Here is an 18,052-nt window from a genome sequence, read left to right on the forward strand (position 1 = left end):
ACAGAAGTGGCAATTAAAAGTTTTTCACTCAGAAAAATATTCCACACAGTGGTGAACTACCCAAGTCAAATCTGTTTTCTCAACTATTATTTCATAATAAATCTAGATTACTTACTATTACTGAACATTTAACTAGTGCGCCCAGCTCAAATGCATCAGCAAATTTTCCAATAAGTTGTATATTTCAACCCTCACTGAAAATGTGTAGTACTGGCCAGGCATGGTGGCTCATGCCTGTAATCCCAGTACCTTGGGAGGCCTAGGCGGGCGGATCACGAGGTCAGGATATCGAGACCATCCTGGCTAACACCGTGAAACCCTGTCTCTACTAAAAATACAAAAAACTAGCCGGGCATGGTGATGGGCGCCTGTAGTCCCAGCCACTCGGGAGGCTGAGGCAGGAGAATGGCGTGAACCCGAGAGGGGGAGCTTGCAGTGAGCCAGGATCACACCACTGCACGCCAGCCTGGGTGACAGAGCTACACTCCATCTAAAAAAAAAAAAAAAAAAAAAAAAAATTTTAAAAATGATGAAAGATGTCTCTCTAGGTACTAGATCTCTCTAGTACCTAGAGAGACATCTTTCATCATTTTTAAAATTCTGCAGAAATAAACTCCTGCTTTTCCTTACCTCTTTTTAAAAATCCCAAATAAAAGTATCTTATGAACACTGTATTAGATGTTTTAATCTATGTTTTAAAAGCATTAAACATTTTAATATTTATTAAAATCCTGTTTCTAAATGAGTACAAGTATCCCCTGCTTACAAACTTGGCAATCTAAATGAAATTACTAGAATAAACTTAAGTCTTAAGTTTCTGTGTGTGTTTGTGTGTGTGTGTATCTTTATCTTTCCTAGACAAAGCTAAAGGGGGAGAGGGATAGAATGAAAAGGAAAGAAACACCTTTTTTCTTTTATTTTTCTTCCCTTGTGACTAGCAATAAAAACCCTAAAAAAAAAAAAAAAAAAAAAAAAAAGCTGTGTGTTAGCTTTTGAGAGGGGAAAGTAGAGAAGAAAACTCTGAGACTGTTTTCAGTTCCACAAAAGTAACAGGGAGCAGCAAGAGAAAGAAGCACAGAAGATGAGCAGAATAAATAAATACCCCAAAAAAGGTGTCCTCTAGCTCAATTCCCAGTGCTCCTAAGGCAGTACTCCTCAACTTCGATCTTTTCACTCTCCATCTAGAATCCTAATGATCTGAGGCAAAGCAGCATTCTCACAAAGCCTGGTTGCCTTCCCCTTGATAATAAGTAAGTACCAGGTACAGTACCAAATGGATTATCTTTTTTCATCCTCACAGCAACCTGAGGACTGAGGCTACACAAGGTTGAGTAACTTATCCAAGGTCACAAGTCTGGTAAGTGGTAGAGTCTGACCAGAAACCCAGAATCTCTATTCTGTTAACCATTGTACTATATGGCCTCCTCTCTTGCAGATTCCAAAATCTCACTAATATATTTTAGTGCAAGATGAGATCAATATGGAGGGAACTGCTCAAATTTGTAATATATAAGTAGTAAGTACATTAATTCATATACATAAAACTGAAGCAAAAAGAGCCCAACTGCTTTGCTCTAATAGAGGTAGTTTAAGTACCAAGTATCAGAATAAGGTAGAATTTTTTTTAAAAAAACTTCAGGGATGTGAGAGCTCTAGAAGCTTACTATTCAAAAGTATGGTCCATCAGAAAGCAGCATCTACACTGGAAGCAGAATCTCAGCCACCCTACACCTATAGAATCTGCATTTCAACAAAATTTCCAGGGAATTCATATGGACACTAAGTTTGAAAAGCACTGCTCTAAAACAGTGAACCACATTTTTGAGTGGCAAAGGTCTAGCAAACAGCCTTCTTAAAAAATAAACACAACATTTCTTGGGAGCCACTGGTCTAGAAATGTAGGACTTTCAAATCAACACACCACTATTTTCTGCTGAATTTGTAATTCTCAAAGTTTTCCAGCCACCAGCAACTCCAATGTTCCATGGCACTCTTCCAGAAAAAAGGAAAGAAAAAAAAAAAAAAAAAAGCAACTGCACTTGCTTTCTAGCACCACAACAGCAGAATCTCTCAGGCAGAGATTTAAAACTAGAAGACTGAAAAAAAACTATATACCTATTGCTACCCATCTTGAAGTGGGCCAATACAGAAAAAAGTTGTTGGAAAAACTCATAAAGATTATGTAATTCATAAAGATAAAAAAACCAGAGTTTACAAATACTTGAGAAAAGTAGGTGGGAATCAAGTCATAGTGTCAACTTCACTTTAAGATGGTTAAAGATCATACCAAACTAATTAATACTACCTTAAAATAATTGTCTAAAAATTTTAGACAAAATACTAAGTTATACAGTCAAGTTTTTTCTTTCACAGACCATGTAGCAGGAAAAGTGGAGTCAAAGTAGGCTAATTATTTTTTAAAGCAATAAAAGGTGCTTTTGAATTTGTTTCTGAAAACGATATGCTAATTAAAACTTATGTATAAAGATTTATAATGATGTATAGTTGGCAAACACATTAAGATTCCTTTGTAATTTTAAGGCTTGCAGAAACTTGACAATTTTTACTATGTGTAATGACTTTAGATTTCTTAAATCATCATCTCAATTAAGAACAAATCGGCCAATCTGTGAACACTACATACTTAACTGCATCAAATCATTTGGCATTATAATACTATCAAAAGTTCTTAGTAGGAGCCAGAAATCAAAATAGAAAATCATTTGTGTTTCCATTTGTCATATAGTCTCAAAAATTTTCACAATACCTATATAGGTTAAGTATCTCCATTTCACTGAATAATTATTCGTTATTACAAATTCTAAATATAATTTTATTTTGACAGAAAATATCCTATGAATAATATTGTACAGAAAAATGTGCTATAAACCATTTCGGATATTTAACATCTTTACATAAACAAGAATGTACTGGTTCATCTAGACCGCTCCAAGTAAGTTTTGCAGAAAACGTGATTTAAAAGTAGAAGTCAAGTAACATCAATTTGAAATAAGTAAATATTTAAAGGTAAAAGTTTAAAATGGATACAGCAATTACTTTTTAAAATATCCTTAAACCTAGCCTAAGAGTCTCCCATCTTCTTTGCAACTTTGAGGAAGTTACTTACCCCTTATGCCTTGTTGAAATTCACCCATATCCTCAATCCAAGCAATTTAATAGAATTAATTGGATCAGACCTTTAAAGAACTCTCGAGTCTCTGATCTTACATAAATAGGGGCTTTTTTCAAACTCATGACACCTTGAGTTTGAATCCACATAGTAGTCTGAATCCATATACAGGTACCAATTGAGTGATCTTGGGCAAACTGCGTAATCTCTCGGTTCTTTTTCTTGTTGTTGTTATTAAATGACAGCATATCTCCATTTTGGGGCTATAAAAATTATATGAGAACCACCTAATGTATCCAGAATGGTCTTAATAAGACCAACTACACTTTATGAAAAATAATTTTTTAAAAAGCTCTCCAAATCTATACTAGATATGTAAACACTGCACAAATTATTTTCATCTCTCCTGAAAGATGAATTAGTGATTTAAAAGGAAGGAACATCTGAGAGTTGTTTAAACCAGAGATTATGGTAGCTTTGGCTTAGATTTCTCATAAAATATCTAAAATACTATCATATAATTCTGTTTCATTTTAATTTCTAAGCAGTTTCATTTAGTTGCTTAATGCAAAAATCAAATTCATTCTTAAAGGAACTATATTTATTACTTTAAAAATCCTTGAATGTTTACTACTGAGGGCATTAAAAGCCATCACATGGTAAATGTTTTAGTACTGCAACAAAAGGGTGAAAAATATTTGACTCTTTTTGGTTATGGATGAAATTCAACTATGGTACCAAGAGTTAAAACTAAGCCAAAGACGAGGAGGTAAAAATATTGTGGCAATAAAATATAATAAATGATTACAAATTACTTTACTCCTGGAAATGCATGTTGAATATGAACTTAGTATAAAGTACACCTCTCTTAAAGAATTTATATTCTACTATCCTTTTGTTCAAGTGAAATGGAATATTTAACCTTGAGAATAAAATTTGACAGGTATGTATTAGTGCTGTATAGACAGGAAAAAACTTTGCAAGTTGGCACACACTTTGAATGAATCATTTGATTTGTCTTCATTGTTTGATAAGAAGTTTTGTGAACTTTGTTTCTCCCCACTGTTGTGTGTTTATTGGTTAAACAAAGTTAATGTGTATAAATCCAGTCCTGTATGATTTGTAATTACTAACAGAGAAACAGCCAAGTACTGTGAATACCTTTTACATTTCAGGATTTAAGGTTTTCAAAATTATTCCTGACTTATAAGTCTTTATGCTCACTAAAAATTTTTATATATAAGAGTATTCAAAAGACCATGTTGTTTTGGCTCACTTTGAAGATATTATACTCCTTTCAGGAAAGATATTTTGATATTTACAACATAATTCACAGGTTTCTAGCATTGATAACCTAAACCTTCAGTGATAGTTAAAAATCATGCACATACAAAATAGGGAGCATAATCCTATTATAAGGATCAATATACTTTTTAAAAAACTAATTTACTTCTCATATAAATAGATTTTAAGTTTGCAAATGACTGCTTTTAAAACAAAAAAAAGTACCTGAGGGACATTTTTCTTTTGATGAAAATGTTAGTGTCCTTGATTTTTCACAATAAAAAGATTACTTACTTTGTTGGGGTTTCTTTGGTGAAGGTAGGCAGGTGGAGAGATGGTGTATGTGAAATACTACCTGACTAAAAAATTCTACTTATGGTAGGTTTTTTTTGTTTGATTTGTTTGGGGTTTTGGTTGTGTGTATGTATGCATGTGTGTGCGTGCCTGGGACAGACAAAAAAAAAAGTTGTAATGAGTAAAATGACAGTTTACGAAGCCTATAAAATCTACCTTGAATCAAATTCAAATTCACAAACTCCACAAAAGTCTATGGATTTGCCTAGAGCTACAAAGAATAAAAAATCAAGACAGTACCTCCCATCTGTAAACCTACTAAAAGTGTGTTAAACTTAACCTTTACTCATTCACGTAATACTTAGGGAATAGGCACACTGGTTTTTCGAGAAGAAACACAACCACAATTCTTCATGCCACTGTCTGATTAAAAAACAAAACAAAAAGCAAAACGAGTAAATGCATTATATTAAGTAACCTCGAAATTACTTTAAGCTGCCACTTACATGACACTTACTTTGGCCCGGTAACGTACCTGTCTGCAAAAACATACCTTTTTCTTGGCTTTTAAGACAGAAGCCCAGTCGATAAACAGTAAAGCTCGCGGTGCTAGCTATTTGATCGCAAAGTATCCTACCTGTCAGCGTAATTCTTTGGTCAGGGGGCACCGACAGGACACTGTTTTCACGCACTTTCAAAGCGCCCACATTTGGGGAGGCTGCCTGCGTTCCTGTGACTTTGGGGGCCGTCCCACGGGCACGACCCTTCATTCCCAGGGACAGCAGACGCCCTTTGTACATCCACTTCTGCAGCTTCTTGACTGTCACTGCAGGCGGCTTGAGGAAGGAGGGGCCTTCCCGGCGGTCTCCTTTGCCGCTGCGTATCACAGAGGACCCCGCTGTATCCCTGAAAGGGCTTCCCGAGGAGCAGCCGTGGTCCTTGGAGCCTGGAGGCTGGAGGCCGGTGGGTGCAGCCGCCCGGGCGCGGTCCCCACTCCAGCCGTCCATCCTGCCTCCACGTGGCGGGGGCTCGTCCCAGTCCCCGTGCCCGCCGCACCTGATCCAGCTGTCGCTCGGCCACCGCTGGAAGGGAAGCGGCTTGGCACCCACCCGGAGGCTCTCGAGGCTTCTGCTGCAGGACAGCCGCATCCGAGGAGTCCGCAGCTGGCCTCCCCCCGACTCCCTCTGAGGCGACCGGGGCGGGGACACCTGCTGCCGAGGCCGTCCGCCGCCTCTCCGCTCCTCGTCTCGGGGACAGGCTCGGCGGTCCGCAGCGCCGCGGGAAGGCGGCTGGCCCGGAGCCCGGGCTCCCTCGGGGAAGCCGTGATCCGCCAAGCCCCCGCCGCCCCGCCGCGCTCCCGAGTCAGGGGGCAGGTCGTGCATGGCCTGGATCAGCAGATAATAGGCCTCTCGCAACTGGGTCCGCAGCCTGCCTGTCTCCAGGCGGCCGCCCTCCGCCCCCAGGGAGGAGCTCGCCGCTGGGGGAGGCGGGGGACGCCGTTCCGCCTCCGCCCCCTCAGGCTCGGGCGCAGGCTGCGAGCCGCCGGGCAGGTTTTCGTAGTAGTCGGCGTCGTAGTCGTCTTCGTCCTCGTCCACTTCCTCCTCCTCTCCGCTGCCCTCGGAGCCCTCGGGGGCGTGCAGAGAGGCATGGCTCCAGGGGGCGGCCTCCTGCCCGCAGCGCGGCCGAGGCCCGAGGGCCCCCGACTGCTCCGGGTGCCCTCCGGGGACCCGCGCGCCGGGACCCCACGCCGCAGGTGACGGCGGGGGCTGCTGTAGGCTCGGCCCGGCTCCCCCGGCGTGCTCACGTTGGGGGGTGTCTGCGGCACCCCAGGCGTCTCCTGCGGCTGCCGAAGAGGCCGCCACCGCAGCTGCCGCTGCTGCCCGGAGCCCTAGACCCCCGGCGCCGCGGGGACCCCGCCTTCCCCGGAGCCTGGACAGCGTCCTCCTCAGAGGGTCCGCCATCTCCTCTGCCTTAGCCGCGAGGCTCACCCCAGCCGTGGGGAGAGGTCGGAGACCCGCTGCGGAGAAAACCGCGCTCGCGGAGGCGGAGGCGGCGGCGGCTCCCCATGACCGGCGCTGGCCCTCGCCGGCTCCTCACATACTTGGCATAACTCTGCCGCGGGAAGGCGTGGGGGAGGGCTGTGGAGCCGCAACGCGCATGCCCCGGAGCCCCGGGCCGCGACGGGACGCGCGGGCCGGGGGCCGCAGAGGTGGGTTCCCGGGGTGGGCGAGTGGTGCAGGTGGAGGCTGAGGTCGCAGGCCGGGAGGTGGGTAGTAGGTCGGCTGAAGCTGACCGACGGAAGCAGGGGTGGGCGCACAGAGCGCGAAGGGTGCGGAGAGAGTTGAGGCAGAGGAAAGAAGAACGAGCGGGAACATGAGTCTGGGCTGGTGCCTGCAAAGTTTTGGTTAGGGAGCCGGAGAAAGGGAAAGTGCCCTCCTGGCTGTCACCCCAGCACCTTCACCGCCACCCCTGCACGAGGTGTGTCTTAGGCATAGCAAGTCCTAGCTTGAGAGAAAACAAAGATTGTTTTGACGGACAAAGTATGAGTGCAGGTGTATCTCGGTGTGTGTGTTCTAGAAATGTATCAATCATTTTAATTGCCCAGAGAGCTAGCTATTTAAAAGAAATTTGCAGCGATTCCTTTTCTATAAGAGTCCTTTTATTAAAAACAAAGCAAAACCCACCCACCGATGTCGCTTTTAAATCTGTTTTTCCTTATTTCTTTCAATTAATGCATACTAACAAAATTAATTCTTACATCAGCCAAAACTTGTAAAATGAAGCCACGAACATAATGTCCCCCATCACCCTACCTACAAGACTATCAGGTTTGCAGCTTTCTGATATGAAAAAGCTAACACTTCATTTTAATTTAAATAGTGAGTTGAGAAGCAATTGAATTGAAATTGAGACACAGTGTAATCTGGAAATACCAGCCATCTCCCAAAAACATTAAATTCCAGGTTCTGGGTAGCAGTTGCAAACTAAAGTACCCCTCATTGCCAGAGATTAATTGATTCAGTGATTGACAAGAATCAGTCGTGCTATCATCCCTGATTTAACTTTTTTTAGTGTTTACATAGTAGGGCCTTTTTCTGAGTTACAAATGTACTAACACCTAGCACAGTACCTGCACTTAGTAGATACTCAAATACTTAAGAAAAATTTGTTGAAGAAATAAATGCTTGCATTACTGAATAAAATGAAGTAATTTTGCCTTAATTTACCTTATTTCCAGCTGCAGTATATTTTCCTATGTCAGTTTTGTTGTCCAATGGCTCCAATCTCTGAATGTGCTTTGACTATACTACTTTTATTAGTACCTAGTCTCCGCTTCCTGGAATAATTGTATCTGCATCTGAGATTTGCAGATAAGAGAGAAGATTTGCAGAAATCTTACCCACTCTATAAAACTCTGCTCTAGGCCAGATGGGGTGGCTCATGCCTGTAATCTTAGCACTTTGAGAGGCCGAGATGGGCAGATTGCTTGAGCCCAGGAGTTCAAGACCAGTCTGGACAACATGGCACAACCTGGTCTCTATGAGAAACGAAAACAAAAACAAAACAAACAAAAAAAAGGGCCAGATGTGGTGGTGTGCACCTCTGGTCCTAGCTACTCTAGAGGCCGCGGTGGGAGGATCGCTTGAACCTGTGAGGTTGAAGCTGTAGTGAACCGAGATCACGCCCCTTCATTCCAGCCTGGATGACTGAGGGAGACTCTGTCTCAAAAAAATAAAAATAAAATAATAAAACTTGGCTCAACCACATTCTTTATGAAGTCATCTCGGATCTCCAGACAGGAACTCAAGTTCTTCTAAAGTTCAATAGTACTTTACTCCCACCCACTCATAGTATAGTTACTGTTTTTTGTTTTATACAATTTGTATACATGCTCTTTCTCCTTCACAAGAAAATTCATAAACTCCCTAAGGGCAGAAACTGTTTATAATTGACTTTTATATTCTTGACAGGAGTATAAATTTAGCATCTTATATATTGTATATGATGAATAAACATTTTTGAATTAGTATCAATTTTAATTTAGAACAAGTGGCTTTAGTTCCAGTCTATTGCCTCACTCTCCACTAGACCATGCTATATTAGTGTTGTTTTAAAATTCTTTCTGCGATGAGTAAGAGACACAGTTTGTTAAATAATCTTAATTCGTATCTAAGAAAATGCAATGAAATGTGATGAAATGTTACACTATAATTTGCATATATTGATATTTATAGTTCTACAATATTTTCATTCCATGGGCCCCAGGCTATTTAATGAATAGAGCATAAAACTATGTCCCAGTGAAATATTCCCACAGGAAATGACCGATAGCAAAGTTGCCAATAATGGTTCTCTAAACACAATTTGATCTCTATCTCAGAAATTGTTTCCATTCCAACTCTGTTGCAAAATCTTTTTATTCTTTGTAGTTAACATAGTTGTTAAGAACACTATTCGCTGCATATATATCTACATGCAGATAGATATATATGAGTAGAAAAATATAACCTTGAAGATCTAGATTGAATTTCATACTGAATTCAGTTTATCCACTTGTTCAGGAGTTATAAAACATTGGTTATTGGCCAATATAAAATACTGTGCATTGTTCTAGGCGTTACTCAGAACTAAGTTTGATGCAGCATACCACAACTGAACTTAATGCTACTTTAAAGTTGAGAATGTTCTAACACATGAATTCACAATTTTAATCATATTTTGCATCACAACAGAAATTAATAAGGCAGTCATGGCCATGTGACACTATTTAAAGACCTTAATAATGTAAATTCCACTTTTCTGTATGTGCATTACACATCAATAAAAAGTTGGTAAAAATGTAATTCTAAAGAGACAGTGCCCACAAAACTTATATTATGCCTAATATAATTAAGGTAATGACAAGATATGAACATAAACTATACTTTGTAAAATCTTTTTTAACAATTTGTATACTGTTCCCCTACTTATCTCAATTTTCATATCTTTCTAGTTCATAGATTCCCATGAAAATTAGGGGATGGGAATCATTTTTCAGTATTTATGTTTGTTTCTTAGTGACTTGGAAATCATTTTGATGCCCCATGAATTAACAACTATGTGTTGGCACTGTCACAAAAGATACAACAACTATGAGATAACAGGGCTCCAGTAAGGCAGGGATCTAAACTAAGGATGGAGTAGCACTGACTCAATCTGGGAGAAGGGGGAAAAAAGCAGGGCAAGTTGAGGCAGAGGGCTAGATTTAACAGTAATGGAAGGGAAGTGTTTAGTTGTGTTATGGTTGTTTTCTAGTCAATTTAGAGTGCATATCTGTCTCACTGATGTTCAGTCTTCCATTATACTCTTAGCAGAACCAAAGGCAAATTTAGCTCTACCATTTGTCTAGTACTCTCTCCCTAAACTGCCTTAAAGGGATGCCCTGGAGTAGACCTCCCTGGTCTGCCATGCAACTCCATTAGTATGAAGTAAAATGTACTTCAGTCTAAAGCTGACCACACTAACACTGCACTGAGAATCAAGGATGACATGTTCTCAGTACAGCAATTTTTACTGTTTCATAATTAATAATATCTGGCAGTTTGCAATATTGCTTAACCCATCCCCACCCCAACCAAAGTAATAAAAAAGATAGGCTGGGTCTGGTGACTCATGCCTGTAATCCCAGCTCTTTGGGAGGCTAAGGTGGGTGGATCACTTGAAGCTGGGAGTTCGAGACCAGCCTGGCCAGCATAGAAACCGTATCTCTACTAAAATTACAAAAATAAGCTGGGCGTGATGGCTCACACCTGTAACCCCAGCTACTTAGGAGGGCGAGTCACGAGATTCACTTGAGCCCAGGAGGTAGAGGTTGCAGTGAGCCAAGATGGTGCCACTGCACTGCAGCCTGGGTGACAGAACAACACTCTGCCTCAAAATGCAAAGAAAAATTTGTAAAAAAGAGACTTGCTTTTGCTAAATGCACATGTATTTCTGATGTTTTAGAAATGTATGCTTTAGAATAGTCACTGATATTTCAGAATCTCTTATTATATTAATATATTTGGGATTATAGAGTAACTTGCCCAAGCTCACCATAGCAAGTAAAGAAGAATTCAAATCCCATCTGTCTGATTCCATAGACACTACACTCCTGTGTTATTTCTTTGAATAGAAAAAGAGACTAGACAGTTGATGTAATAATCCTTGCACTGGCTTGAACCTTTGTTTTTATAAATTATTTAGTTGGTCACCTTTCAGAAAAGAGTTTAACAGTTTATGAGCTTTTGTGAAATGCATCTGAACATTGGGAAGCTGCTTGTTAAACATTTTAATGCTTCTCAGTACAGTCCAACTCAAGGGTGTTAGAACTAAATCCTTTATTTCCATTTAATGATAAATCTATTCATATTACACCACAGTGCAAAAGTGCATTCTGAAATGTACTTTGGTTTTAAACATAGGACAAGCTTTAAATACATTAAAGACAAAATATGCACTCAGATAAGCCTGTTTCCAAAGTAAATAGGCAGTGAGAAAAGGGAAAGTGTAGGCTGCCCTTTCCTAAATCACATCATTGGACTTCAGGGTAACAAATTAGTTCATGAAGGGAACTTGCTCTGTTTCAAAGTTGTCAATCTAATAAATGAAGAAAAATTGATACAAGGTTGCCATTTTGAAATAATGGATCTAGGCAAAAATCACCAGTGGCTTCTAACATCACAGAGACAGACAACCTGACCTGTAGCCTCTGATCAAGTATACACCACCACCTATGATTTTATTCATGTTAGAGTTCTTAGAAAAATAAAATCTGTGTCTGACCAGTCTCAAGATTTGATTACCAATTTCCAGGAATTATAGAAAACAAAGAAGCATGTTAAATAACACCATGGGGATGCAATCAACAAAACCCAGACTGTGGGAAGCTACAGGACAAAGGCCGCAATTTCTTCAACATATTAACCAATTGTAGTGAATGGACTTTATTTGGAGTCTGATCTGAACAAACATCTGTTTAAAAAAAACAGGAAGATTTGAACTCGATATTTGATGATATTGAAGAATTATTGTAATTTTAGATGCGATTTTTTGACAAATAGCACTTTATCTTTTAGAGGTAAATATTGAAATATGGATGACAAGATACAAAGCCAGGGATTTTTTTCAAAGTAATTGCAGAGGAAGGAGACTGAGGATGTGGAAGAATGAGGGTGAGTTTTGGGCTGGTAAGTATTGAAATTGGGTGATGGCTACGTGGGGGATTGTCTCTGTACATGTTTGAAATTTTCCAGAATATATTTTTAAAATCTTAACATGAATCAGACTTTTATAATAGATCCTGGCAACTGTTTAAAGCAACACAACTTTGAGGGCAGCCAAATGCAGAGATGGTAAGAGAATGTTGAAATCTAGGTCCAAGAACTATAATTCCAATCCAGACCTGAGGTGGTATAATGGAAATGACTGGAAATCAGACAGAACTAGTTTAAATCCTAACTTTATCAGTCATATACACCAAAACCACTGATCAGGGAAATGAACTCTTGCTCATCTTTGCTAATTCCAGACCATTATTCCCCCTTTCTAAAAGTCTGAAGCTCTTTTGAAATACATGACATTAAACGATACTACTGCTTTTTGCTGTTTATAGTCATCTGCTTTTTGTAGTTATCCACGAACTTCCCTCCATTCGTTCTAGTGTCTCCCTCATTATTTCCTTTTCTTCACCATTTTTCTTGTCATCCTCTTGGTGATTTCATTATTCACAAAAGGGTCCATCCAGTACCCTGGTCTCTTATTTTCTTAAGTTTCTCTTCTCTAATAATCTGAACCTCCACCCACCTCAGCCACACGGTCCTAGAGTCTTACTTTAGACTTTGTCATAACCAATAACTACAAACTCTCAAAATATCACTTCCTATTTTCCAGCTCCCTCCCTCTGGCAGTCAGACTCCATTAACTCCATCCCACTAACCTACAGTCTTTATCATTCCCCTTCTGTCCTTTCCTCCCTGCTTTCTCTGTTGAGATTGCATGGTCCTTGTGGAATCACTCCCTTGCATATATCACCATGCTCTGTTGTCCCTCTTGATAGAAGTCTTCGTTTTGTCTTTTTTGTAGAGATGGGGTCTCACTATATATCCCAGGTTGGTCTCGAACTTCTGTCCTCAAGTGATCCTCCCTCTTCTGCCTCCCAAAGTGCTGGAATTACAGGTGTGAGCCACTGCACCTAGCCTGTTGTCTCTCCCATTGTCCTACTCACTTGGCACAACCTCAGCCCTGGTTGAAACTGATTTTCCTTCATACTCTGCATTGGCACTTGGAAGGCTTAAATGTGGCTGAAGAAAATCACATCACAAAGAGTCCCCAGGTGTTGCTAGATAACTTCACCAAATATCCCTGGTCCATTCACTCTCTTCTCAAGTTTCTGACACCACCACCCTCTCCTCACTCTCAGTTATCACTCTTCTTCTTGTTACACTGAGATAGACACTCAGGAGAGAGTTTCCTTATCCTTCCACCACCAGCTCTACCAGCATGTTTTATCTGTACTCTGATACTCTGCCATGTGCCTGCTGCCCTGTTACAATAGGGCTGCCCCTGCCCCTAACCGAGGCCAAATCTCTGGCTGCTTCTACCTCTCTCCTCACCCCTCTCCTCTCACTGCCATCCATTCACACTGGCTTCCTCATTGCTCACTAAATGCACTCCTGCCTCAAGACCTTTGCATCTGCTGTTTCCTCTGCCTGAAATGATTTCTTCATGACCTACTACCTCCTTCCATTCAGGTCTCATTTCAAATGTTATCTCCTCAGAGAGACCTTCCCTGACTCCTCCACCATCTAAAATAATACCCTCTGCATTTCCTATCCACCTCATTTTGCTTTATTTTTCTTTATTATACTTATTACTATTTAACATTATATTGGATGTCCATTTATTTGTGGTATTGCCACCTTCTAAATGCCAGAACCTCATTTTGCAGAATATTTCTGTCAGGCATAGGTGCCCCATACATGTTTGTTGAATGAAAGTGTGATTGTTGTGCCCAAGAACAAGTAAATATATGTTTCCATTTCCTTCATGGTAAAATTGGTTTGCCATTGTTTCACATGGTGTTGTTAAGAGAATTAAAAGAGGTAACAGTCAAGGTAGATGAACCTTGAAAACATTATGTTCCAGCCAAGCCTGGTGGCTCACGCCTGTAATCCCAGCATTTTTCGAGGCCAAGGCAAGTGAAGTTCGAGACCAACCTTGGCAACATAGTGGGATTCTGTCTCTATAAAAAATACAAAGAATTAGCTAGAGATATGGCGTGTGCCTGTAGTCCCAGCTACTCGGGAGGCTGAGGTGGGAGGATCACCTGAGTCTCGGTGGTTGAGGCTTCAGTGAGGCTAGATTGTGCCACTGCCCTCCAGCCTGGATGACAGAGCAAGACCCTGTCTCAAAAAAATAAAAAACAAAAACATTACACTAAGTGAAAGAGGCCAGACACAAAAGATCACATAGTATGATTCCATTTATATGAACTGTCCAGATAGGCACATCCGTAGAGGCAGAAAGTAGATTAGTAGCTGCTCAAGGCTGGGGGAAGAAGGAAATAATGAATGATTTCTAAAGGACATGGGGTTTCTTCCTAGCGTGATGAAAATGCTCTGGAATTAGATTGTGATAATTATTGCACAAACTTGTCAATATGCTAGACTTTAACATGGTGAATTTTATAGTATGCAAATTTTATCTCAATTTTTAAAAAGAGGACTATTTTCTTGCATTATTATTATTAGTAGTAGTAGTAGCAGCAGTAGTATTTTGAGATGGAGTCTCGCTCTCTTACCCAGGCTGGAGTGCAGTGGCACGATGTCGGCTCACTGCAACTTCTGCCTCCAGGGTTCAAGCAATTCTCCTGCTTCAACCTCTTGAGTAGCTAGGACTACAGGTGCCTGCCACCACACCCAGCCGATTTTTGTATTTTTCTAGTAGAGACAGGGTTTCACCACATTGGCCAGGCTGGCGAAACTCCCTGCCTTTTTGTCGTTAGCTCTCCTCCCAACTAATATTCCTGGAAAATCTTAACAAAAAAGAAAATGTTTTATTGGGACTTTTAAGAGAATATTGGAGATACAAGTAGCTTGAAAGATACTTCACTGGGTAATTGTTGTCAGAAATACTGTCACATTTCCAAATGCTGGTTTTTCATAAAACCTTTGATTCTATAGAGTTTTCGTTCAGTATCCTGGGTGGATTGGTTCTAGAATCCCACTCAGATACCAAAATTCACAGATGCTCAAATCCCTTATATAAAATGGCATAGCATTTTCATGTAACCTAGGCACATCCTTCTGTCTACTGTAAATCATCTCCAGATTACTTATAATACCTAATACAATGCCTACGTATCACTTCATTCAAGTGGATTCAACATAGTACTCAGTGGATGGCAAATTCGAGTTTTGGTTTTTGGAACTTTGTGGAAATTTTTTTGAAAATATTTTCAATCTGAGGTTGGTTGAATTCATGGATGCAGAACCCACAGATATGGAGGACCAATTATCTACTCAACAAATGAATACAAGTGACTTCTTAAAGTTCACTTTTCTCTATCAACTACCAAAGAATTCATATACAGACTTACAAAATTAAACAAGACTTCTGGCCCCCTCAATCTCTCACTTCCACCAAGAAAACAAAAACTTTTTCAGCATTTAGAAATAACAGCCTACTTTCATTTCCTGCTGGAAACTCATGGTTCTTTCATGTAAACAAAACCAAAGAACATTACCCTTATAAGCAAAAAATTACCTGGAAAAACCATAATTACACTGAAAAATATAGGTAAGTAAACATATCTTTAGCCTTTTGTATTCTTTACTGGACAATTTTCCCTAAGGTAGAGGGTAAGGAGCTATATATTATGTAACATTTTAGAAATAGCAGAAAACCAATTAAGGGGAAAAACACAAACCAAAACTACCCGTTAACTTCTTTCCTGATTAAAATTATCTTCCAACAATTCAATTATATGTAAAGAGGGAACTGTAGGTACACACATATTTATTAACTGTTTTTGGTGGTCCAGAGGAAGCTGGATTATTTTTACCATAAAAAATCAGTTATTTTCCTACCAGCCTCATTTTCATAAGAGCACATACAATTATTAATGACTCTATAATTTTACTGTAGAAACACCTCAATTTTATCCCAGTTGCTGTTTTTTGGTGTTTTTGTTTTTGTTTGTGTTTTGAGATGGAGTTTCACTCTGTTGCCCAGGCTGGTGTGCAGTGGCGTGATCTCGGCTCACTGCAAGCTGGTTCACGCCATTCTCCTGCCTCAGCCTCCCGAGTAGCTGGGACTACAGGCACCTGCCACCACGCCTGGCTAATTTTTTGTATTTTTAGTAGAGACGGGGTTTCACCATGTTAGCCAGAATGGTCTCAACCTCCTGACCTCATGATCCGCCCGCCTCGGCCTCCCAAAGTGCTGGGATTACAGGTGTGAGCCACCATGCCCGGCCCTCAGTTGCTGTTTTAAAGTGTAGTGCATGCACGCAATTATGGCACACACAAGAAAGTGAGACATAGTGTATACAAGGCCAGATAAGTCCATTCAGTGTAGAAACGATACGTTCCAAGAAACATATTTCAAGTGAATTCTTAGGTCAGGAGTTCAAGACAGTCCTGGATAACCTGGTGAAACCCCGTCTCTATTAAAAATAATAAAAAAAAATAGCTGGGCATGGTGGCAGGCGCCTGTAATCCCAGCTACTTGGGAGGCTGAGGCAGGAGAATCACTTGAACCCAGGAGGCAGAGGTTTCAGTGAACCAAAATTGTGTCATTGCACTCCAGCCTGGGCAACAGAGCGAGACTCTGTCTCAAAAAAAAAGAAAGTATATTCTTTCAAAGCAAGCAAGTTTTTAAGGTAACATGTTTTTAAAAGGTTATCAAAGCAGTGATAGATTTCGCTTTTTTGTATATTTGAGATAAATACTGATAAATCACATCAGGAATTTAGGATAGTTTCTTTGCTCTGAAGAGTTCTCCCTCCAATTACTCATCACAAGACAAGACAGTAATTGTCAAATTCTTTTCTGCATTAGTATACTTTCCTTGAAGGCTGACATCATGTGTTATTCATTGAATCCATTGGGCCCAGCCACTGCATGCCTCTTCCTATCTTTTAAAATCTGGACATCAGTCTCAAGTCACGTTCCTGTCACCTTCTTAGCATTTTTACTAAACAAGTCATCCAAGAGTTAACAAAGTTATTTCACACACTAACACTGAATTCAAGATGATGAATAGAACTATCTATTTTGTCATCAGAGTAGAAAAAATCACCATCTCTGACTCATTTGAGATGAAGCATAGGCCAGGTGCAGTGGCTCATGCCTGTAATCCCACCACTTTGGGAGGCCAAGGCAGGACAGCTTGAGCCCAGGAGTTCAAGACCAGCCTAGGAAACGTAGCGAGACTCTGTCCCTACACAACATAAAACAAACAAACAAACACATTAGCATTTTGGTGTGCACCTGCAGTCCCAGCTACTTGGGAGGCTGTGGCTGGGGGAATCACTAGTTGACCCCAGGTGTTCTTGGATGCACTGGCACCACTGCACTCCAGCCTGGGCAACGGAGCAAGACTCTGTCTCAAGAAAAAAAAAAGAAAGAAACATGACAATTTTCCAAGAGAAGAGCAGCTTGAAAGCTATGTTTCATTGCATAATCACTGTCAGAAATGCTTTCACTTGCTATATTCTAGTTTTTTAATAGAGTCCTCAAGTCTACATATTAAACAAATAAATACAGTGGCTTCTTAATTAAGAGACAAGAGGAGCCTGTAGAGTCATCAGCAACACTGTGATGGTCACTGGAGAGGTCTGTACCCTATAGAAGCTCAGTAATTGCTCTGAAAAGAAAAATCTAATGTAGAATTCATGCAAAGACAACTTGATTTTACACATCTACAACAGGGTTCCAAACTCAGTGCCTTCTGGGGCCAGGTAGGTCCTGTCAATGAGTGTTCAAATCTAGACATAACCAGAGGACTTAGTAAAAAAGAGTAAGTACTTTCTCAGCTGAAAGAATGGAGAACTACAAAGAATCATTCCCTCACCCTTTTCCTGTGTTCCTTTCTTCCCCACTTTGGCTAAGGAAGTGAGTTTCACATTTTAAAATATACTACATAGGCTAACTCTGGGTGGGTCAACCAAACACATGTGCTGGTTGCCAGGTTTCGACCTCTGATCTTCAGGGAACAACACACAAAAATTGTTTCCAGAAGAAAGGAATGCATAATATCATAATTTTAAATAATCTACCATTAGCCTAATTACGAAAAGGGTTAAGATCTGTGGTAATGATA

General features: G+C 40.5%; 1 protein-coding gene across 1 annotated transcript in view; it reads right to left on the reverse strand.

Annotated features, from left to right (window-relative positions):
* SYDE2 (synapse defective Rho GTPase homolog 2) overlaps positions 1–6,136 on the reverse strand; it is a 41,465-nt gene extending 35,329 nt beyond the window's left edge. Inside the window, exon 1 of the mRNA XM_025400838.1 lies at positions 5,346–6,136. Coding sequence (XP_025256623.1) covers positions 5,346–6,090 — 745 coding nt within the window. The 5' untranslated portion in view covers positions 6,091–6,136. The remainder of the gene's footprint in view (positions 1–5,345) is intronic.
* Positions 6,137–18,052: the final 11,916 nt, after the last annotated feature.

This window comes from Theropithecus gelada, chromosome 1 (assembly GCF_003255815.1).
Source record: "Theropithecus gelada isolate Dixy chromosome 1, Tgel_1.0, whole genome shotgun sequence".
Lineage (NCBI taxonomy): Eukaryota > Metazoa > Chordata > Mammalia > Primates > Cercopithecidae > Theropithecus > Theropithecus gelada.